The following is a 24,884-nucleotide window of genomic DNA, read 5'->3' as shown; positions in this document are numbered from 1 at the left end:
TTATGCCTAACTAAAACCGTCATAACTCAGTAACTGCTCATTTTACTTTGTAACGATAAGTGTTCCTGACAGGAAATTGCCTGATAAACTCAAATCCGATGAGAAATCAAAAAAATATTTATACGTATTTTGAGAAAAATGCTATTTTTTATTTTTTTTATAAAAATAATGTAGTTGGCAACACTGCTTTGCATCTGAAATATTTTTAGTGAAATCTACACAAAATTTCAAGCAGAAAACTGGTACTAACGTTTTTTGTAGCTTTATCAGGGGCGGAGATATCGATTATTGAAAATGGCATGTTTTTAAAAATCTTCAAAAACAGGGAGGAGTGTTTGGCCGGAGGGGCGGCTCAAACAGTCGGATCAAATGCTTTTTCGAAATGTAGGCCCAAAGTAAGTAGATACACCTATTTTGGTTGTAATTCATAGTATTCACCTGCAAGTTTTCACTTTTTCTCGGTCACTTGGCGCGGAATGACCCATACACAATACTTAAGCCATAACAAACTCAGTTATTAAATTGAATTTCAATACCAAATGCATAACCAATTATTTTTCGTTTGGTATTGAAATACCTAAGCATGGTATGCCTCAAGTATTCTGCATATAAGTTTTAGGTATTATTTTTTGGTATTTTACCTCTTATGCAAGGCTTAATCATACCAATTTCTGCTATCGAAGTCGTCGCTCCTGCTCGGGATTTCCCGGCGTGGCCCATCGTGCAATGATCCCAGAGTCGAATCTAGCAAGACAAAAATATTTGCGCCTAACTATTAGTTTTAGATATATAATATCTTCGGGAAAAAAAATTCATATTTTTTGACGATTTTTTCCATGTAGTGACATTAGGGTGATACCTATATTGTTATATATTAACTGTTTAAGTTTTCGGTATAGAATTGTGCAATATTCCACAAAGTTGTAGAGCAATTAATTTTGAGCAACTTTGATTTGAGCAACAAACCGGAAAAAATCGGTCCTTTCCATAACTTATTACACATTCATTTCTCGCAAACACTTAGTTCCAAACACTTTTTGAACTGAAAGATAGGTACCACCCTAATGTCACTACATGTAAGAGAATTGTCAAAACATATGATTTTTTTTCCCGAAGACGCTATATATATAAAACTAAGGCGCAAATATTTTTGTCTTGCTAGATTCGACTCTGGGACCATTGTGCATTGTATTAACTGTTTTCACTTAAAACAATGCCATATAAATCCATATGTAAACAAAACATACGACTCGATTGCCTTTTGACGCTTTTTAAAGCGAAATCATTTTTTGGTGAGCGAGTGTCCGAGAAGCTCAAACGCGACACTCTCCCTACAGAATCGCAAATGAGGTAACTCGTGCACGAAGCTTCGATGATTGAGATTTAAGTATGGTTCTACCATCATTGCCCCACTTGAAAATTGCCGCCTCGCAGCTTAGTGTTCGTTGAGAACTTCCGCACATAAATTAACTGCGAGGATTCCAAGCCGAGCTACCTCGGTGTTGAACTTAATCTAGAATTAAAAAAAAACACCTTAATAAAAAGAATTAAAAAAAAGCCGAGTTACCATTTTTGAATTCTTATATCATGAGCCTAACACAATGATACTTGTATGCACAGGGAAGCCACCTTCACCATGGTCTTGCTTCCAAAATAGCAATTTATGTTTTGCCTTTCTCATACAACAAAGTTGTAGAAGAGCTATTTTAAGGAAATTAAACGAAATGAAAGTCTAGCGATTGCTAGAGTATGAAAGATACAAAGTAGGAGAATGGAACGATGGAAGGGATCGAACCCACGACCTCCTGCATATAAGGCAGAAATGGAAGCCATATATCTACCAAATTCGTTTTTCATTTTCCCCAAAATTACATTTCCCCTTGAATAAGATTTTCTCATATGGGTCTCCACCCTAGTAACATTTTGGTTTTATACTGGTTTTATAACACTTTTGTAGAGTAAATTATGGTCTTCAAGAGCATTATAAAACTTGTTACTTGGGCAGTAGCCTTGCGAGCAAAGGCGTAGGATTGTCAGTTCTGAGATGGCGAGTTCGATGGCGGACATAGAAAAGCTTTCAATTAACTGAGGTAATGCTATTAGAATACTAAGTTGAAAAGCAGGCCAAGTTCCAGTTGAAGAAGAAGATTTTCTCATAAACAACATTTCCCCGAAAATGACATTTTCCCGAATATGATGTTCTCTCGGAAATGATATTCTGATTCTATAACAATTACTCACAAACCAAGTACCTGATTAACGTATACCCGAATGAACCTAATTGGCCTAATATATTATTTGTCCGAACAAACCGTTAGGCCGAAAATATAGTTCGGCCAAATGGCCGGAGTTCTGCCAATTCGCACCAAGCGCCAACAAAAAATTACCCATTTTTCTGCCCAAGCTTTCGCTTATCAGATTTAATTGTTTAAAATTCGTATTGGATTTTCCACTACCCTATAACTAAGGATATCCTATAACATTTTTTATATGCTTTATTTCCGTGATTTATGTGTGTGAATTGGTATGAAATGATTCCCGTTTTACTTTTACGATATCACAAGTCAGTCAAAAAGCCGCTTGATGCGGCCCATCTACAAAAAGGGCGATAAGCTGGATTGCAGCATTTATTGCTGAACGCTGCCAACAAGGTACCGTCATATGGGGGGAAGATGATCATTGAGGCGAAGATGATCATTTGATGTGTCAGTCAAAAGTGCCTAATTTTTTATGAAACGGTGGTCTAGTAGGTCAATCATATTATCTGTTCAAGTAATGTTACTGCTAGGTAGAGAATCCGATTCGATCATATTCATAAAAGTGTAGTTCGTGGAAGAAAGCGAGAGATAGTCATAAATGACGCTATTTTTGTTTCAAATATTGACTTCGTAGACTTCTTTACGTGGTAAATTCAACATTTATTCAAATAATCTAGTGTATTTTGACGGCAGGGTCATAATGATTTTAGTCTGATCAACTTCACCCCAAACCAGATTACTCAAAAAATTGTGCTAATTTTATATACTTTAATAAATGCAAACGCATTTCAGGAAACTAAATATGTTGATTATTGCAACGTATAGCAGTACATGTTTTAAAAATATTTGTTTCGATTTAAAATGTAAACACACATTGTTATTGCATGTTTTGTCTTAAAAGTGATCATCTTCCCCCCAGATGACGGTACTTTCCAAAATTTTATGCCGTCGACTAAAACAAATTGCAAGAGAGTTCGTGGAAAAGTGCTCTGCTTCTTCGCCGCCGCTGTAGTAGATATTATGTTTGAATGCAGTGTTGATCGTGGGATCTACGGCTCTGAATTCACGTTCTCCGAATCTAGCTCACCGGGCTTCTTGTATAGCGGCCAACTTCACTCCAACTTTATGATGTTCACGAGCTAGAAGGCTCACGAAAAACAAACAACTTCATGAAACTACTTCGATCCAATTTTTGACAAACATCGCATGATTTTTCAAAACATAGAATGACACAGTCAGACTATTATACCATCGACTCATTCATTCGAATGTCACTGAGAGTGCTTACTATGTGCAGTAAAAACATAATTAGCCATGTTTATATCGATGTTTACCGATGGAAGTGCCTCACGGCTGAAAATCGGAATCGGAATCACACATTACTTTAGTCATTTAAAACGTGTTTAGATTTGAAATAATCAATTTGTAGAATGTACATCATCATGAATGTAATAGCCCTGTTTGTCTGTCCGGTGACTAGCCAACCAGACGCAGCATGCGGGGAAATTCTCACAAAAAATAAAATATTTGACACTTCAATTCTTGTTCGCTATCAGATGCAGAAAACAAAACCAGTGAAAACCTTAGACAACCAGACACAGCATTTGATGAAAAAAATCACAGACAACAGACGTTGAAAATTTTGATTGAATAAAAAAACTACTCACGGGCGCTACTGCGTCCACGAATAAACTAGTAGGGACACGGCAGGTATTTTCGTCTGTTCGTCATAGTCTCGAAAACCAATAAAAGAGACGCTTTTTTGTAAAACTCATACGTACCAAATCGTAAGCTCAGGAGAAACGTTCTGCTATAGTGGAGTTCTAGCAAATGTACGTTGCTTTCGTTGGTTTTGGCCACTACGACGATGGACGGAAATACCTGCCGTGTCCCTACATAAATATTCCATGACCAATATTTAACCGAATAATGACAGTCCAGGGCCCTCCTTAGCCGTGCGGTAAGATGCGCGGCTACAAAGCAAGACCATGCTGAGGGTGGCTGGGTTCGATTCCCGGTGCCGGTCTAGGCAATTTTCGGATTGGAAATTGTCTCGACTACCCTGGGCATAAAAGTATCATCGTGTTAGCCTCATGATATACGAATGCAGAAATGGTATCCTGGCTTAGAAACCTCGCAGTTAATAACTGTGGAAGTGCTTAATGAACACTAAGCTGCGAGGCGGCAATGTCCCAGTGTGGGGATGTAATGCCAATGAAGAAGAAGAAGAAGAATGACAGTCCAGTGCCGATTATGAATGTTTCTGATAGTGAGCTGACAAGTGAAGAAAAGTGGTCTTCACCATATAATTTCGATTATTTCACACACATTCCAGGTACCGAGTTTCCAATCATCGTCCTTATTTCGTTGCCTTATTGCGTCCTTATCGGTTGTCAATTCGATTGTTCGTGGTATTTGCTATCATACAGAAGTCGCGTTACCTACATCGCGTTGGTGGGGGTTGCCACCTTAGTTAATAGCTGACGCAATACAGCGTTCCGTGAATCAGCCGCTGGATACCAGGCAGACGCTGTTCGAGCCGCACCTCCTGGTGGACAGACTCTTGAAACGTACCTTCTCACTCTAACTAATGTCAGAAGGGCAAAAATGCCCATGCTGCACTACCAGCTAAGTACGCTACCCTTCACTGGCGGTATTGCCATCGGTCGACCCGTGGAAGCGGAAGTGATATTGGAACTTTTCGGCCCGGGACAAGACCTATATTGGACCCATCATTTTGCAGACCAAACCGTTACCTGCTTAAAAATTGAAACTAACCACACTATTGCCATTTGTTGAACCATAGACTGCCTATAAGTGATGGTTTGATCTGAGGTTAAATATAGGTAAACCATAAACATATACGTTCCAAGTGGTTTTCCTTCCTTCCGCACCATTCGGTGCCAAAAAATATGAGTGAATATGACCCATCCATAGTACGTGCGTGTGTAACGCGTGCTTAGAACGAGCTCAGTTAAAAAATCCCGTCCAGCGTACAATTTATGATGTTGTTGATTTTTTCATACCCCACTCAGCGCGGCAGCAACACATATTTTCGCGGCCACCCACGCGCTCTGAAGCATTATGGTTGATTGCGTTAGAGCGCGGGAAACACAGCACATATAAAAACGGTGTACCCAAATTAACGAGACAGGTGCGGGATTGTTGTTTACTAATAAACGGAGGTTTCATGCGTGTCAGCTGCTTGAATTCGTTGATATGGTAGTAAAGGTGGCGGAGATTTGGAGGGTGATTTAGGCGCGAGAGCCGGAACAGGTCGTGTAGCCTACGTAGAAAAACCGGCAACTAGGTGAAAGTAGCATACTTTGACATGGCGTGTCAAAATGTTCAGTGAATTTACTAACCTCAGTTTGGTTTTGCGTGGTGGAACCAAATCGTTGAGGTTGATCCTGTGGTGAGGTTGCTTGCCACATGGATTCGTAATAGAAACATACGGGAAGTAGCATTGTTGTCATATAAATTAGCATTTTTTGTGCTACCAAATAGCCGTTTTGTGTGTTCAGCTCAAAGATACTCCAAGCAAACCGAAACAGTCATTCTCATTTAATTGCCTTAATAGTCTTTCTTACTTTACAAATTAATCATTGTAGTTTAAAACATATACAGTAATGCCTTATTCGACTTCCAAATGCATTGGATTGGCCAAATGGCATTTATCGTCTTGTCCGGATCTTGAATCTTTCGGCTTCATATATTCGTTATGTAATTATATGATGTTTGATAATAAATGATCTAGAAGTGTATAACTAAACAGATATCATAAGATCAAGCCACGATTATACGCTCTCAATCAACAAAATCCAATCAAAACTTCTCAATCGAATTGAAGTCAATTAACACCAGAAACGTGTCACGGGATTTATCAGGACCGTCCTCGTACTCAAATACCAATTAGCCATCACACGCGAGCCGCAGCCCAGAGAAGCATTCCAATCCAAACAACAATCGCCTCCGCAGACGTTGACCAGTAGCTCTTGGCTAAACACCGCACTCACACGTCCAGCGGAGATGTCAATAATAATAATTGTTTCCCGGGACGGACGTCGACGGTAGCGAACCGATTCCGCTGCATCGCTGCTGGGCTACTCCGGTTGCAACGGACAGATGCAGATTGCATGGGGTAAACATTTGTCCAAATCTTTGCAATTACCTCCTCGGGAGAGCCGCGTTCGCGCCTCGCCACGACTATTTGTAATTGAGCTACGAAAATATCAATTTCAATCTTGTTCTAGCCACAACTCCGACCAAGCCACAAGCCGTATGTATAACGCCTGAGAATAGAGCCTCTCCTGGACGATAGTTGGGGTCTGTATGGAAAGCTCGCTGGCTGGCTGGCTACTGACGACAACGACGCGACAACACGGCCCGCACTAAATTAAGCAGGATATAATTTAAATCTCGCGCCTACCACACGAATGCAGAAACGATCTAGTTCTGGTGCTAACTAACGGAGCGTCACAGCGGTTGACAACTATGGGAAGTTTACGGCCCATCTCACTTTTAAAGAAAATTGGCTGCACAAATTCAACATTCAACAGTTTTTAATTCTTAATTTATGCAATAGCAAAACCCATCGAAGCAAGAAAGTTTCACTTATTTTATATTGTATGAAATTTGAACCTCCGCGCTTTGTTGTAAACTAGGGTGGGTGTACCAATCGTCGCCATACATAAGAACAACTGTTTTAAAAATAAGTAAAAGGCATGCGAGTCGACTTTATACATCGATCGAAAGGTTTTACTTCCTACTCCTTAGAACAGCTGTGAAAACCACAATAAAATTTGTTATAATCCTCAAAATTGATTAATCCATAATAGGAACGCATGCACCAGTTGAGGCATGATTCCTCATTTTGGTTCCTTATTTGGCAAATCCCATTGTTTTCTTATGGGATTGGCCAAATAGGGACCACTAGTGCGACAACCGGTGCAAAGAACGTCAAAAATTAGGCAAAATCAATTTTTACAATTATGCTTTGCTTGTTTTGGAGCATATCAAATGTGTTATCGTATCAAACGAACATGCTTTATCGATATGTACATGTTTGGTGGTGATTTGATTGGCCATTTCGCATATAAAGCACTAGTGCGACAACTGGTGCTATAGCCACGACTGATACATCTAGCCTACGTCTAAGACGAAAACTCAAATACTGGGTGTAAAGTGAAAATTATAAAATTTGGAGCTGTCACGAAATCATATGTAAGATTTTGATCCTTGATAGTGTCATTATCTTAGGATGAATTTTTGAGAATTATTATCATCTAGAGTAATACCTACAATAACTTTTTACTTTTCAACGTAATTTATCGGCTGAGGCTTTTTCTTCAATTCTTATTATCACATTTTTTTTCGAAAATTAGAAGTTCATCACTTATAAATTAATCTGAGGCGTTTATAATAGATTGATTGCTCGCCTGGGGGCACGATGGTGGACTCAGCATATTCTCCACTTCTTTTCTTTTCTTCTCTTCAAGGGAAATAATTAGAAAAGTATTTTTGTATAAATGTAGTATAAATCATAGCACTAAACTGTTTTACGCAGTTTACGTCGGACGGTCGTGTCTTGTACGTAACCCTTCTTATTTCTTATAAGTTTAGCACGGACGTATTTATGTATGCAATCATTATTCCAATGATAACTTATACTAGGAGGTAAGAAGGAAGAAAGTAGACAAAAAGCTAGAAATAAGGATTAATTTCTCAAATTTTATTACTCACTCCTAACTTCTCACTTTCTACTTATCAGATCTCGCATATCACTTTGCACTTGTTACTTCTTAGCTCACTTCTTATTTCTCACCTATCACTTTTCACTTTACATTACACATTTATCCCTTCTTATATCTTACGTTTTACTTCTCACTCCTCAATTCAATTCTTCCAACTTAACAGTTCCTATTTCTCATATAAAGTAAACTCAACACAGTTATACAAGAAGACGTGTGCTTTGACATGAGGAATTGATTAGTTCAGAACTTGGCCACTAGGTGGTGGTATATATTAAATAATTATTATACACTAACTCAAGATATTCCAATACATAGAATTTTTCTTTATTGCAAAAATCCCTATCGCATGGGTAAAAAATCATGATAAATCACTGCTTTGTACCTTTATTTACAAAAGAAACCCTCCCCGCGAGGTACCCGTCCACCTAAGATCAATATTAGGTAACGTCCTGAAAGATGATTAAATTATCTTTCAAAACAGCCCGAAACAGCCGAAACATCCGAAATTGACAAAAAAAATTAAAAAGTTAGGGGAACTGTACCGGTTTTGGCCATGTTCCTAATTTGGCCAATTTTGCAAATAACTCCAAAAATAAAGCAATTCGCAAGGGTTTTATTAGTTTCAACAAGAGATATATCCCTCACGCTTCAACGCTGCTTTCAACTGATCGATTATTTTGGAAAAATATGTATTTTTCAGGGTTGGCCAAATTAGGCACTAAGTTGGCCAAAACCGGTGCACTTCCCCTATTACGATTTCAATTGGGGGTCAAGGTGACCCCAGAGCACAGACAACATAAGTTTTTTGATAAAAGTACACTGTAGTGCTTATTTTCAAGATTTTTCGAGGGAATTTGCACCTAGGTACCCAGTTTTCCGCGAGCGGTAATGGCCGCCAGCTTGCCTGCGGGTTAGTCTCTGATTTGACATTTGTGGAGGTTTTATTTAACGCAACTTTTTTACATAGATTTTGGGATATTTTTTACGCGTTTATCGAAAACGTCAGAAATACCGTCAACTGGGGGGAAGATGATCATTTTTAAGACAAAACATGCAATAACAATGTGTGTTTACATTTTAAATCGAAACAAATATTTTCAAAACATGTACTGCTATACGTTGCAATAATCAACAACTTTAGTTTTCTGAAATGCGTTCGCATTTATTAAAATAAATTAAATTATCACACATTTTTTGAGTAATCTGGATTGGGGTGAAGTTGATCAAGACAGCTCTACTAAAACCATTATGACCTTGTAGTCAAAATACACTAGGTTATTTGTATGAATGTTGAATTTACTACGCAAAGAAGTCTAAGAAATCAATATTTGAAACGAAAATAGCGTCATTTATGACTATTTCTCTCTTTCTTCCACAAAATACATTTTCGTGATTATAATCGAAAAACTCGGATTTCTACCTAGCGGAAATATTACTTGAACGGAGAATATTGTAGACTACTGTTTCATAAAAAAATTTGGCACTTTTGACTGACACATCAAATGATCATCTTCACCTCAATGATCATCTTCCCCCCAGTTGACGGTACGTAAAAACGGCAAAAAAACGATTTTAGTTGAAGTAATGTTTACGCGGATTTCGGGATAATTAGAGATTGCATATTGTCTGAAAACTATAAAAGTAGGTATACTAATGACATTCATTCCTTCTACAATAATAAAACATTTATTCTCTTCCCGTAGAGAAACAGAAACAAATATAATTGAAAACTTTCAGCAAGTAATGACTCTCGAACAACATTCGAAAGCTATAAAAAGGACAAGCGTTTTTCATTCGACTTGAGCCGTTTTTCAGTGCGCTATCGAGTATCCATAATGCCAAAACATCGGACGATGAGTCGTTTTCGAGGTCGAATCGAAAGCCGTAATGCCAAACATGTTCCACTCGATAGAATTTCGTTCAAATCGAGATGCGCAATGCCACCCCAGATCTCGGCGAGTTTTACCAAACTACCAAAAATAGGAGAACCGGTTGAAAACTTTAAAAAAAATGGCAGCCTTTCAACGTGGCCCGGGGTCATATTGATTATTTATGCCTGAGCTGTACATAACAGTCATCTCAATTCAGCTCAGCCAGCCACGCAGCTCCGCACATCATCTTTCACCTGATCGCTGCGCACCTCGCCTTCTTGTGTCCGTCGAATCACTATCGCGAACCATTTACACTGGGATATTGTCCGACATTCTGGCTACGTGCCCGGTCCACCGCAGTCGTCACGGTGTGACCGATGGATGGATCTCACAACAACTGTTGCAACTTGTGGTTCATGTACTGTCTTCCATCTGCACCCCGCCATAGATAGTACACAGTACTTTCCTCTCGAAAACTTCAAGTGTGCATTGTCCAGGTCTCATGTCCGTAGATGACTACCGGTCTAATAAACGTGTTGTAGATATCATACTACAGGGTCTTTAGTAGCCATGCGAGCAAAGGTGTAGGATTTCCAGTCCGGAGATGGCGAGTTTGATTCTAGGGTTTTTTCGGGTTGGAAACTTTCTCGACACCCTCGGCACAGTGTATTCATTGTACTTGCAACACAAGATACATACTCATGCATTGGCGGACATAGAAAACCTTTCAATTAATTTACTTTTTTACTTATGGGTACTGTACACCACCTTGTTACGAAACGCCGACTTGAAAGATCTCCATCCTGAGCGTTGCCCAGCTATCGCTTTAATCTGTTGCCAGGTTAGATTTCAGTCGACTTCTTTTATTTTTTTTATTGAGGCTTCGCCGCCAAGAACCTTTGGGTCTGCCTCTGCTACGATGTCCCGCTGAGTGCCAGTCTAATGCTTGTTTAAAGATTTTGTTTCCGCCCCTACGTAGAGTGTGGCCGACATAGCCCCAGTTGCTATCGGCCTCTGATGACAACGACGATGGAGCTCGTTGTTTGAGATCCAGTTGTGAGGCCACCAGGCCCGAATTATATACCGCAGGCATCTGTTGATGAACACCTGCAGCCGTTGAGTGTTCTCCACTGATACACACCATGTTCCGCTAGCGTATAACAGCACAGAAAATTCGTATTTTGGTGCGTTCACTTATCTGTCTGTTCATCCAGGTATTTCTTAAACTTGCAAAGGCAGTCCTTGCTTTCTTGATCCGTGCGTCTATGTCGATCTTGGTACCGCCGTCTGACGCCATTTGGCTACCAAGATATTGGAAACTTTCTACATTCTCCACTGGTTGCCCGGCTACTGTGAAACTGGAAGGGGTCACCGTGTTTACATCCAACGATATTGTTTTGTTGACGTTGATGACTAAGCCTGCCGAAGCGGAGCGATCGGCAAGTTCGTTGAGCTTACTCTGCATATCAGAGTGCCGTTGAGCGAGGAGTGCAACGTCATCAGCCAATTCGAAGTCGTTTAGGTGCTCCATGGTTATAGGCTGCCATAACAGCCCGCGGTTTGGTTCACGGTCAATCGCACCTACCAGAATCTCGTCGATTACGATGAGGAACAGTAACGGTGATAGAATACATCCTTGCCTCACACCAGCTACGACCCGGATAGGGTCAGACAAGACCCCATTGTGCAGCACTCTACACGAGAAGGCCTCGTACTGTGCCTCGATGAGGCCGATGATTTTCTCAGGAACCCCCTTGCGCCTCAGGGCGCCCACATATTCTCGTGATTGAGACGGTCGAAAGCGTGACAATATGGTCCACTTAGGATCTTCCGGCACGGAGAGTCGCATCGATCTTCTCCTTAATCCGGGCTAGGATAATTTTGCATAGAACTTCGAGAACGGTACACAGCAACATAATGCCTAGCCAGTTATCGCATACAGCCAGGTCACCCTTTTTGGGCACCTTCACTAAGATACCTTGCATCCAGTCGACCGGGAAAGTTGCGGTGTCCCAGATATTACGAAATAAACGATGCAGTAGTTGATCTGCTGATATGCGATCGACCCCTGTGTGTGTGCGTCATCCTCTATCCCTCACCCAACTGGGGGTGTTGGTCAAGTAGCACTACGAATAATTTGATCAGATCTCATGCTCCGTAATGGTGCCCTTTTTGTTACGAAGACTAGTACCACAAAAAGGATTGACATCTGAGGCAAGAAGGGTTCTTCAGGTAGTGCAGGGAGGGGGATGTACTAGTGGTTCATAACAGGTACAGCAAAACTTCACAAGGACGCCCTTATTCGTACTAACTACTCAGGGAGTAGAAGGTCGAGAAGAGCCACCGCTACTAACTAAAGCTTGAACCGGATATCTGGGACTCCCACAATATCCGCGGCAATAGCAGCAAACGATGCCCTGTACGTATTTAGTGTTTAATTTTATGAAATTTTAAATCGATGAAGCATAGAAAATAATTAAGACAAAGAACTGCGTGCTCACCAATTAAGTTTGTCCGCCATCACAAGAGCTTCAGTTTCGAACAGGAACTACCAGTAATATCCAAAAAGACAGCTGTGGGGTTCGTGGCTGTAGAATACTAACTGAATCGTAAAATCTTCTCATTCCGGTGTTTCACAGTCAAAAATTGATAAATCACGTGGGTATCGCACATACTCTCGTGCAGACAATATGTATATCTGCAAAATGTTATTGTTCTTGATATACACTCTATTTTTAGTAGTATTCCTAGAAATCGGGAGAATTGAACCCTCTCTATGAAATTTAGTTTGTAATTAATAGTTAGAAGCACTCCATTTTTGGAATATTTTTTCTTTCAGATATGTAGATTTCTCGACTTGCTGTTGTAATTTATGAAAGAAATGTGTTATGAAATTCGGTAGAACACAATCTATGAATTTAGAGAAAATTTTCCTCCTTCCTATGACATCTACTCAATACATATTGTTCGAGCCAATACTTCATTAAATTTTTCAAATCCACTTAAAATTACACATCTGAGAACAAATTTATTTATTATTTATATTTTTTCGCCTAGTTTTTATATTGTTGACTAATGCGTGTCTCAATATTGAATTGACAACTTAAAATCAGAATATCCTGAAATTGTGAAGGAATGCATTTTTATCAAAATAGCTCATGTTGTATATTTTTGTCTTTGAGCTGTAAACAAAAAAGTAGAATTGGCTGAAGTAAAAGTTATTCAAATTTTGCGTGACTACTAAAATGATCTCTAGGGGGTCCAAACACCTATACCGGCCAGTAAAGTTAGTACAGTTGGCAATCCGAAAAAAGGCACTACATAGTGATCACTTGTCTGGAGGGACTCTACTGAAATATGCTAGAACAAAATTTCTTCCGATTGCGGAAAAACAGGGGGAGTAAGTTTCTCCCCTTTCACGAAAAAAAAATATAGATTTACTAAATGACAAAATTAAAGCGATTTCTTGTTCTTTCGTAATTTTCGACTTATTCTGAATTTCTATAGTTTTAAATTTTTGAAATTTTGCGGAAACAGTTAATACCCACCACACTGTGTATGAGATTCAAGATATAATTTAAGGGTTTGCGATTCTTTGAAAAAATCTTATGTTCAGTTAACATACAAAAACAGCTGTAGGTAACGAAGAGGTTGAATATGTGAATAAATATATAAATAAAAACTGGTACTTAGTTTAGTCCGAGTGATACACAGCAACGTCATCTAAAGAAGAAACCTGAAACGCACTCAAGGGTTCTGTTTGTCACTGACCAGCTATGCTGCTACGGGCTTCAGTTGGATTCGTTGTACAGATAAAGGTATCACACTTCCAGCGATTATCAGCAGGTCCTAATCAGCAGTGGGCGATCATAACGGGGTAAATATGCTTCATTCACTCTCTCTCTCTGGCATTTTGGTTCCCGCAAAATGCCAGGATACTCCAAATAAAGGTTTTCCTGTATAGCATCAGTCTCAGTATATCATCGGTATGTTTCCATGTACCTATTTCAGTTAGGTTTTATTCTATAGATTTACACTTATTATCACTAATTGAAAAATAACTTTTTTTTCGGGAAAAAATCTGTCACACGCGAAAAAATGCTTCCATTCAGAGCAAAGGTACTCACTTTTTTTTCTGCTGATATACTATCGACCCCTGGGGCTTTATTCGATTTCATGCTTTGGATGGCTGTTTGAATCTCTAGCAGTGATGGAGCGTCGGTATTGACACGAGTTATACGTCGGATTCTAGGCAGATCATGCCGAGGTGGTGATGGCTTGGCTGGCACTTGAAAAAGTTGTTCGAAGTGCTCGAACCAGCGTTTCAGCTGGTCAGTTATGTCGGTCAATAACTGATCATTCGCGTCTTCCACAGGCATCGTTGCATTCATCTTCGCCCCGCTTAAGCGTCGTGAGATATCGTAGAGGAGGCGAATGTCGCCGGCTGCAGTGGCTATCTCTCTCCCTCGTCGACCAGACAGTCTGTCATATCGACCTGAGCGATTCACCTCCCACCCAAGCGCCCCGTATCGTTGACGAGCCAAGACTTTGGCTCCTCTGGTTTTTGATCGCACTATCGCGGCTTTGGCTTTTCTTCGCTCCTCTATCTTCCTCCAGGTCTCATCGGTGATCCATTGTTTTCTCTGGGTGCGCAGTTCGCCCAGATTGTTCTCGCTGGTGGCGATGAAGGCATTCTTGATGGCGGTCCATTGGTCTTGCGGAATATCTGCAGCACGCGTCTCCAGTTCTTCAACGAAGGACCGTTTCACCGTGGCATCTTCCAGTCGGCGTGTGTTGAAGTCGTTCAACTCTCTCCTGTTGCCGACGAATCCACGCAATGCGCAGCCGTATTTCGCCGATGAGGAGGTGATGATCAACCGCAATATCGGCACTACGTTTATTCCCTACATCAAGAAGGCTCCATTTCCATTTTCGGCTGATGCAGATGTGGTCGATTTGATTTTCTGTAAAGCCGTCACGGGAGACCCACGTGACCTTGTGAACCGGTCGATGAGGGAAGAGCGATCCCCCGATCACCATACCGTTATTACCACAAAATTCTGCGAACAGCTCTTCGTTTTCTCTCATTTCTCCGAGACCAAGGCGTCCCATAATGCACTCATGGTTCGTGTTGTCGGATCCGATTTTCGCATTGAAGTCGCCCAAACAGATCTTGATATCACCCTTCGGTATTCTATCTACGACGGCATTGCGTTGACTGTAGAAGTTCTCTTTGTCTTGCAAATCGACAGCATCGGTTGGCGCATAACATTGGATTATATTAAGGTTTCGGACCCATGTTCTAAATCTGGCAACGATTATCCTTTCACTTATTGGTTCCCACTTCATAAGCGCAGAGTGTGCCTGAGCGCTTAGTAGGAATCCAACTCCGCGATGCCGTTCTACGAGGTGAACCAGTCCCGACGGCGTTCTGTGTTCTCCAAAGTTTGGCCAACGGACTTCACTCAGTCCCAGGACCTCAAGCTTCATGCGGCGTGCCTCATTGGCAAGTTGTGCCAATTTACCCTGCTGGGCTAGGGTTGAAACGTTCCATGTTCCTATTCGTGTCCGTTGTTTCGCGCTATGAGTCGTCGCCGTAAAATCAGTCCGTATTCTTTCATTATCGGATTCTGAAGCCTATCATTTATTCGTGACGCGCTCATTTTTCAAACTTTTGAAGTGTACTGCTGCATCTGTGTCGAAAACAAAGAAGTATTATTCTTCAAAAACAGAATTGCGTGCATCACTAAATATACTAAAGGATGATATGATATGAAGTTCAATCTGTGTTAATAACTTCCTCATTATTCTTGAATGTGAAAAACGATCAGAAGCTTTCCCAAAATTATTCAGAAGCCACACCTTTTATATCATTCACTTAGGTAGAGGTAAACAAATGTGTTCTAATGGATCTTTGTAGCACACTTCTTTATTCTGGATCGTATGAGCATAGTAGTGAGCTTTATTGAATCAATATGGTAAAAGGCATCTGTAGTGAAATCGCATGGAAGTCAACATTTTTATTGGACTCTTAGGTCCTAAATGGTAGGCGATGACACTGTCGCATGATCTAATTTTGTTTTCACCATGCTTTTTGCATTCCAATTACGTTTTGTAGTTCATTTTGAATCAGGTCATTATTTTATTGCTCTTAATGCAGACGTCATACAAAATTTCGACATAATATTATGAAAATGGATTAATTTGCATGTGTCCTAATTAATGGACACCTGAACATTTAACTGTGCAATTTCATTCTTCAATACAAACTTCTTCAATAACCCAAAATCATGGTTGGGAGCAACTGCCCTTAGCCCATTAGTCATTGAATCCGCCGCGTAACAATGCGTTTGAGCGCATCAGCAACGCGGTAGTACTAACGATGATGCAGCCACTACTCTTACGCAAGAAGGACCGACCAAATGAACGGCTCGCTTTCGGGCTGACTGGACGGTTGACAGTTCTGTGCCCAACAATCTGTCGGTCGATGCGGCGGAACAACTTTTCACGGCGGCCAGCATGGCAGTGGTAATGGTGGCGGCATATGAAATATCCTTTTTCCGCGAGCAGCGTCGTCGTCGTCGTCCGTGAAGTCTATATTCGCAATTCAGAAAACCAACCACCAGACCAAGCGATTGAGGTTTGTCAAGTGTGCTCTTCTGGAGCCGCTGCGTTGCGTTGTGTGCTATGCGTGGCTATGGATGCTGTGCAGGCAGTACGTAGACAGTCGTCGTGATGAAGCGGATGATGTTCTGCGAATGACACGCGAACTGCGTGCTGCGTTTTATGGAGCGTCCATCGTTACCATCGCATGGAAGTTCTCCGCTTTTTATTGCATGGCAGTCACGACTCCACCCAGACAATCACTGCGTTGACGTTGGGTCGTTGCACGACAAACATTCACTAAAGCAATCTGATTTCGAATCTCTACCCGAAAGGATGCATTTCGCGATGCAGTCGGTGGTGGGTCTATTTATGCCTTAAAATAACATGGCTGTCACGCAACTTGACATACGAAGGCCACACAATGGCAGGCTGTCACGTCTGGGCCGTGGTGCGGCGGGAAGGCTTTTTACAATTTTGGTCAGCCTACCCACTAAACCTATCCTGGGTCGGGCACATACGTCTAACTCTTAATGGAGTGTGCTCGATGATGTAAAAGAAGGGCTTCGAGGGTGAATTACCTGATAACAAGGAAGTCATCATGCTTTGGCAAATTTAATGCTACAAAGTGGTGGCTTTTATCCGGCAACCACGTTTGTCTGTGGGAAAGTTACTTTGTCATGACAGAACAGCGATGAAAGTGAACGATATACACTTATTATCTCCTTTTTTGGTACAACATCTGATCGAATTTGCATGATTTTTCTTGATCAAATCTTTAACTACGTAGCTGATATTTCAATTTCTTCTTCTACTTGGTTTTATTTAGCATATATCTAAACAATTTGAGCCAATATTTCCAAACTATTTTTCAGCAACAATTACAACATTATAACCTATTGAAGTAGTGAAATATTTAGGGGTGATAGGGGTAAATTGGGGGGCCTTCCTTAGCCGTGCGGTAAGACGCGCGGCTACAAAGCAAGACCATGCTGAGGGTGGCTGGGTTCGATTCCCGGTGCCGGTCTAGGCAATTTTCGGTTTGGAAATTGTCTCGACTTCCCTGGGCATAAAAGTATCATCGTGTTAGCCTCATGATATACGAATGCTAAAATGGTAACTTGGCTTAGAAACCTCGCAGTTAATAACTGTGGAAGTGCTTAATGAACACTAAGCTGCGAGGCGGTAATTTCCCAGTGGGGGATGTAATGCCAATGAAGAAGAAGAAGAAGGGGTAAATTGGACACCCTAAGAACTGCTGCTGTTTATCAAGTGGCTATCAAGAAATTGCATTGTTCAATGCAGGTGTTCGAAGCTTATCTTATTGGTTAACATAGCCTGCTGTGTATTTTTTTTTTTTTTTAATATTTAAATATGTTATTTTCAACATTTAAAATTAGTCCAAAATAGGTCAATTTTGTTTTGGGCGGGGTAAAATGGTCAAGCGGTGGGGTAAAGTGAACAATATTGTAAATAATGCAAATAAGTTGATCAAAATATTTGAAACCGACTACATATTCTAAAGAATATTCAAAATGTTACCTGACAAGTATACTTACAAGTATATATAAACCCTTAGTTTTATCACAGACAAGCAGCCGTACCGGGCTTGGTCAAAATGATAGTGCGGGATTTGTTTTTTCGATATTCAATTGACCATTGCTCAGTGAAATATTACCAGGTTACTTTGATTTTGGCATGGTTCAGCAGTACATTCATCTAGTTTTGAAAAACGGGTTAAAAATCACGCTCTGGCCTCAGTGCGTGGAGCGTAAATGACCAGATCCTCCTTTTTTCACCCCCTGATCGATGATCCCACTGTCAACCGAACCGATTGAGATTGAAATTTGAGCTAGTTTATCTCCATTTCTCTGTCAGAACATTGTTCACTTTACCCCCAGGCAACATGACCAATTAGCCCCACAGCTACACCCCACAGCTTCAAATAGCACCTAAACTAAGAAAAAACCTAAAAAACTATCTTCCATCAACCAGTTCCGCTTCATAACAAGCAAAATGAACGATGTGAACGATATTTTGGTTTAGAACTTCTTACTCAGAGTTTTCATGGCTTAAATGCAACAGTGCCAAAATTACATCAAACTAGTATTTTGCGAAAGCGCGTAGAATTTTGTTAAAATCTAGCTGTTAAATAGATATTTCATGATTTTAAATAGCTCGGAGAGCATGAAATGCTTTATTTATTATGTAGCATGGAAAATATTACGAAAAATCCATAAACAGGGGATAAACAAGCCAAAAATAATTGTTGGATTTTTTTTCACTAGACTTTTTTTATTAAATGAACTTTCAACTCATTGTTATCACTCACTTCGTTTCCAATTTTTTTTTCGGTAATGTCTCGATCTGTCGTAGCTATCAATTTTCAAATGAAATAACTACAAATTAGCAAAATTGGTGTGTTCATAAAAGAAGTTTGTTCACATGTGCTATACAACACAAGCACCAACAGAAAATCGTCGACTGAATGTTGTAAACAGTGGTCATGGTGGCGAATTACTGTTTTCAATACTCATCGACTGTGAACAAAATGCTTTTGTGAAATCCTTATAAATTGGGCAGGCAAAGATGAGCACTTGACTTGTAATCTACTATCTGGACCCTTCAGACAGCCCCTACATAACGAACTAATTTCAGGCAAAAGTTTCACCCTCACCATAACGATATCAACGAGCCCTCCCCAAGTTGCCACCTACAACAAAGCCATCAAGGTGACCGTCGACGGACCACGGGAGCCCCGGTCGAAAACAAGTAAGTCAAAAAACCCAAATATTACCAACTCTCAAATCAATTAGACATCCCACACATGCGCTCCCAGAGGATCCCATCCCTGCTGTTAGCGACCTGTTTTGCCATTTTGCCGCTGCTGATGCCGAATAAATTATAACACTTCAACGTAATCAAACCTCACTCAACTCTCAGACACCAGAAAACTGCTTATGCATATAATTCGGCAACCCTGGCTGCTGGCCCACTGGAAAAAGGTACCCACACGGACAAAAAGCTGTTGATTATTTAATTTAATTTCATATCCGGTTTCAAGACCTCCCTGCCGTAAGCCGGTGCTGATGTTCGTCCATTAGAATACTTAATCGCGTATGTTTGGTGTGGAATCCTTTCGCTTTCCAACTTTGCAAGCCCAGTAGAAACGATAGGAAAGTCAACTTTTGCATTTTGATTATCGAAATTTCCCATGGGATAGAGTGCTCGCTGAATGATTTTCCTTTGGAACGAAGAACATGAAACGAGTGCAAAGAGATTTTCTATTTTGATTAATTTTGCAAGGCTGTTTTGTTTTACATATACAAAATCAATACTAGTTGTATTATGAACTCGTGAACGAAATCAACTGGCAAATTTTTCATATAAAATCCGGGATCTTGGATCATCGAATATTCCTCTCTTTATAACTCTTCTTCTTCTTCTTCTTCTTCGTTGGCATTACATCCCCCACTGGGACATTGCCGCCTCGCAGCTTAGTGTTCATTAAGCACTTCCACAGTTATTAACTGCGAGGTTTCTAAGCCAAGTTACCATTTCTGCATTCGTATATCATGAGGCTAACACGATGATACTTTTATGCCCAGGGAAGTCGAGACAATTTCCAATCCGAAAATTGCCTAGACCGGCACCGGGAATCGAACCCAGCCACCCTCAGCATGGTCTTGCTTTGTAGCCGCGCGTCTTACCGCACGGCTAAGGAGGGCCACTAATTCTCTTTATAACGAACCTTTAAAAAAAAACCAAATCAATCTATCTATCACACGAATCCCCCACACCGCACCAGACGCCTATGATTCCAGATCTCCTCCAGTTTGTTCTATTTCTTGATCTGAACAGCTATGATAATCTCTAGCCGATCCCTGTCTTAGAGAGAATTTATCGAACTAAGGAAACTGGCAATAATCATACCATTTCATAAGACGAAAAATTGCACAATTCCAAGAACGCGGTATTTTGACACTTAGCTGTTTGTCGAAGGCTATGGAATGTTTTTCCCAAAATACTTTTTTACAGAGTGGTAAGCCCATTAATATCCGTATACCAGTACGGATTTCCTAAACAACGCGTTGATCTACATCTAACCTAATGTCCTTTGCAATCAGCATTAGAATCAAGACGGAGAAGTGACGACGACAGTTAGTTGCAATCATTTCAACTTTGTTGAGGCTTCGATAAAGTACCCCCCGAGTTGATGTTGGCGAGGTGCGGAAAATGGAACTACAAATTATAACCAGTCGTTTAGCAATGTTCACTCTCCTCTCAAAAAATTCCAACCCCATATTAAAATTATCAGGAAAATCCGGTGTGATACGTTTGAAATTTAAAAAAAATATAAAAAGATTTATCTGTATATATTAAGGCCTCTTACGGTGTCATTCAGAATGGCTACCTTGCGGCTCACCAACACAATCTTACAATTATTCACCTTCTCACTCCGATTAGCACTAAGCAACATATTTCCGTTAAACCTGATTATCCTTTCACTAGAAAAAGTATCAGAACTAAGTTTGAATCTTAATCTACATGTTGGTAAATTATCGAATCATTCAGCGCTTATTTAGCGTCGATTCAATAAAAATAAAACTAAGTGAAAAAAAAAATCCTCCTCCCACCGCGCATGCGTTGTTGTCGTCGGTTGCACGACGCCGGCAGCGTCGTATGCAAGCAATCATTGATCATTCCCTATCGCAGCAGAATACTGTGATATCATAGTGAATACAGTGACTATAATAACAGTGTCGTCAAGTGTCAGAATTGGAACAGAATCGTCTGTCAGTTCCATACGAATGCGCGTTCCAAACGAGCAGGAGACCTGTCAAACGTGCCACATGGCGTTACTCTTTTTATAGGACTCTAATAGTGAAAACATGTAAAATATCGAATAAATAATAAATCTCCTTCCAACCTGTTATCTACTTATGTCGTAATTATATCATTATTATTCTACTTTGGAACGTCTTGAAAAATGAAAGAGAAAACGCAGTAAATTTCAATTATGATATTTGTGTGTTTGAAGAGCTGGCAACAATGTCGCAAGATGTGAACATAAACAGCTAGCATAATGAAAACATAACACATAAATATCAACGTAAATCAAAGCAAATCTGTTGATTTTCGGACACATTTCGATAGTTTATGACATAGTTAAACCGTATTGCGTAATTCTGAGTGCAACTCAGACTGAAATCGATCACATTAAGGACATAGTTGAAAGAGTACCACGATGGCAGTCAATATGGCACCGGACCTTCCACGGGTCAACCCCACACCTTCCACACTCCTCTCCCACCAACATTTGGATGCATCGAACAGCATCGAACAAAAGTCTAATGTTGAAATTACTAACCTGTTCACAGCATATTTATTCACTTCCCATGATAATGGATATGTGTATCCAAAGAGTCCTTTGTATTTCAGCTCGAATATTATCATAGATCAGCAGTTTCGTGCCAATTTAATTGAGATTCTCACGTCCGAATGTGTGAGTGGCGATAAAAGGAACACAAGCACTCCTAGATGGTGCAACTCAGTAAAGATTGAGTATATTTCCATATATTTTTTGACTCTTTTGAAATCATTGTGATGACCCGATCATTTTTGAGGTTATGAGCAGAAGGAAAACAAACATGTTTTTACACATGACGAATTGCACATTAGTGTGCGAGCGCTAAACGTCACTCATCTCTATAGTCGTTCGCGATTTGGTGGGTTTATCACTGCACTTCACTTCTTCTCAAAGGGCACGGACAAAATCAAGTTCTTACTCACTTCTCCGCCCATGAGCAGCCCGAGATGTTGATGGAATGCAAATTAAACGTCACTTTTCGAAATCAGTTATTTGTTTAAACCTAAAACTTAATATAAACTGCTATTTTTGCCCGAAAAAAAAAACGATTAAAAACTGATCGCGGAGCGAATGTAAACACCGCGGTGCACCAGCACCGGCAGCAGGAAACTAATAAGTAGGGTGGTTCAAAAAATAATTTTGCTCGCCACGCTCAGTCGATTATGATTTATAAATTGGGTGTCATCCAATGGTTTGGGCTGGTTTGAATAGAGGCTTACCGTGCACAAGTCGTTTCAGGTTTGTATGACAGTTGATATGGCAGGGTTGAATTTAAAATTATTCTGATTCTGGCACTCCGTCATTGGGCGCTAGCGAGGGGGGGACCATATGACTGGATGAAATATTCAAGAGCTTCAACTCCATACACAATCCATATTGAATGGTCGTTCCAATAGTTGGGAGTCGATTTTAATCGAATCTTTCGCATGATAATTAGGCTTCTCAGAAGGCATCAGTCATAATTCAATCAGAATTGCACAACAAAAAAAAAACAGAATTTGTCTGTGATATCTATCGCACCAGGGACAGATACTTCTAGTCTAGTCTAGTCTACACTATCGCACCAGGGGATGATGCTTCATTCAAAAAGTGTGTCATAAGGGTGAGTGGGGTATAAAATGCTATGTTTGCGTTACGTAATCAATGGATCTTTCCTGCGGTGCGATTTTCGTTCAGTGAAGTCTCTGGAATGTTGCTGTCAGATATGTGAGTTCCCTTTTCGTCAGCGTTTGGAGGGGAGGCGCCGTAGCCGTAGGTTTAGTTTCCCATACTAGTTTTCATACAAACTTTAACCGCCTTGTGCTCAATCAGTTTTTGTTCAAATCGGCTTTTGGAGGACACTCGGAGCATGAGACGGAATCGAGTTAGCGTGGTGGAGCTGGTTCGTTTTTGAACCATCCTACTAATATTCTTTGGTTTTTAATAAATACGACACCAATACCACTACAGTATATGACAGTTTTTATTGTACCATTCCTTTCAAACCTTTGTTTTGGTACTCAACCCACCTTCACCTTAATGCAATGTTTACGGTGATCGGATGTTAACAGAAAAGGGTTTATTTTTGTCTGTGTCAAGTTTCTCACGGCTACTAATATTATGTTGATGATTTTTATGGTACAACTACAAAGAGATTGGGGTGCCACCGCAAGTCCCCTTAAGGGAAGGTAGGATACTTGATCCCCGGGGAGACATGATCACCCCCTGTTTTATCGAGAACTAAAGTAGTTTTGTTCAAGCGTATTTCCAAGTTTTTTTTTTTTTTTTTTTGGCGTAGAACCACTGCGTCTATTGAGTTGAACTTTTGTGGTGTACCCCTGATTACTCTTAACTATGTATTTGCATCTTGTAGGTTGATCACCATTTGTCAAGGAAACAACCTAAGACGCGACTTTTCCCAGTCCGGTATAATTGAGTTAATAAAACCCACTACCTTTCCAGGATTTGCAGTCCAAATATGTCCTGGTTGCATAAAGCCACTATTTAGAGATTTAGATCTACCCTTGTACAATGCATCACAACTGCAAAGCACTTTTTCCAAGGTTTCACGTTCCATGTTACAGAAACGACAGATATCATTCTGAATCTGGCCAATATTTTTCAAGTGATATCTGCTCGGGCAGTGTGAAGTGTCTGTGTCTGTGTTTTTAAGTATAGATGACAAATTAACTTTCTGTAGTGAGTTATTTTCTGGATTGACAACCTTATTTATTCTGCAGGGCGGTTTGTATGTTTTGACCTTCCCAAAGATTTTTTTACGCAAAATTTGAACAACTTTCCATAGTCGTTGTTATGGTCATTGTTATACCAAATGCTTTCGTTTTTTCACAGCACAAAGCCATAAATATGCTTAATGATCCGTACTGATGAGGATGTCAACATTCCATCAAAGTTTTAGGATACATATTTTGATTAGAAGTTTTTGCCTCGGTATGGGGACACTTGATCCCCCATTGGTCACCCATACAAAAATTTGGCGAAAAAATTCAAAAACATGTTCTCAGGCTTCTATTGTTTTGTAGATTTGACAGATTTGATGAAGGGTTGGTTGGCAGGACAAATTATTTATTGCGTAGATATCATAGGAATGGGATCAAGTCTCCACATATATTAAAATTGCATGTGCTGTTGAATTCAATAACAAAAAACGTTCATGTATACGCACAGCAGTTAGAAAATTCCGCGTATTTTGATGAAAATATATTTTAAAAATCTGAGGGCACCTTTCTAATTTCATCAAAGCAAGTTCTTGGAGAGGGATCAATTTCCTCCGAAAATATTAAAAGTCGATTTTTGACAGCACTCCAAAAAATCGGCTGTGTATCACTAACAACAATAATTTAAGGACTGTCATACATCAGTAAAGGTAAAGAGTCTGTGTGGAAATCTCGTTCGTTTATTTATTTTTGGCTGTAATACATTGGAAATCAGAAAAGATGATCAAGTTTCCCCAGTCTCCCCTACATTTCTCGTTAGAATTATATAGAATATATAAAACTATGAGCCCAAGTCCTGGTGTTAGATGGGA

At 40.1% G+C, this 24,884-nt stretch overlaps 1 protein-coding gene across 4 annotated transcripts in view; it reads left to right on the top strand.

Annotated features, from left to right (window-relative positions):
• The window catches only part of LOC134205554 (uncharacterized), a 189,413-nt gene that overhangs the window by 129,405 nt on the left and 35,124 nt on the right, over positions 1 to 24,884 (top strand). For all 4 annotated transcript variants that reach the window (XM_062680883.1, XM_062680884.1, XM_062680885.1 and 1 more), the window contains exon 3: positions 19,144 to 19,257. In XM_062680883.1, coding sequence (XP_062536867.1) covers positions 19,144 to 19,257 — 114 coding nt within the window. The remainder of the gene's footprint in view (positions 1 to 19,143; positions 19,258 to 24,884) is intronic.

The sequence above is a fragment of the Armigeres subalbatus genome, chromosome 1 (assembly GCF_024139115.2).
Source record: "Armigeres subalbatus isolate Guangzhou_Male chromosome 1, GZ_Asu_2, whole genome shotgun sequence".
Taxonomy (NCBI): domain Eukaryota; kingdom Metazoa; phylum Arthropoda; class Insecta; order Diptera; family Culicidae; genus Armigeres; species Armigeres subalbatus.
Note: the sequence above shows the minus strand (reverse complement) of the source record. Positions and strands in the feature narration are given on the sequence as shown.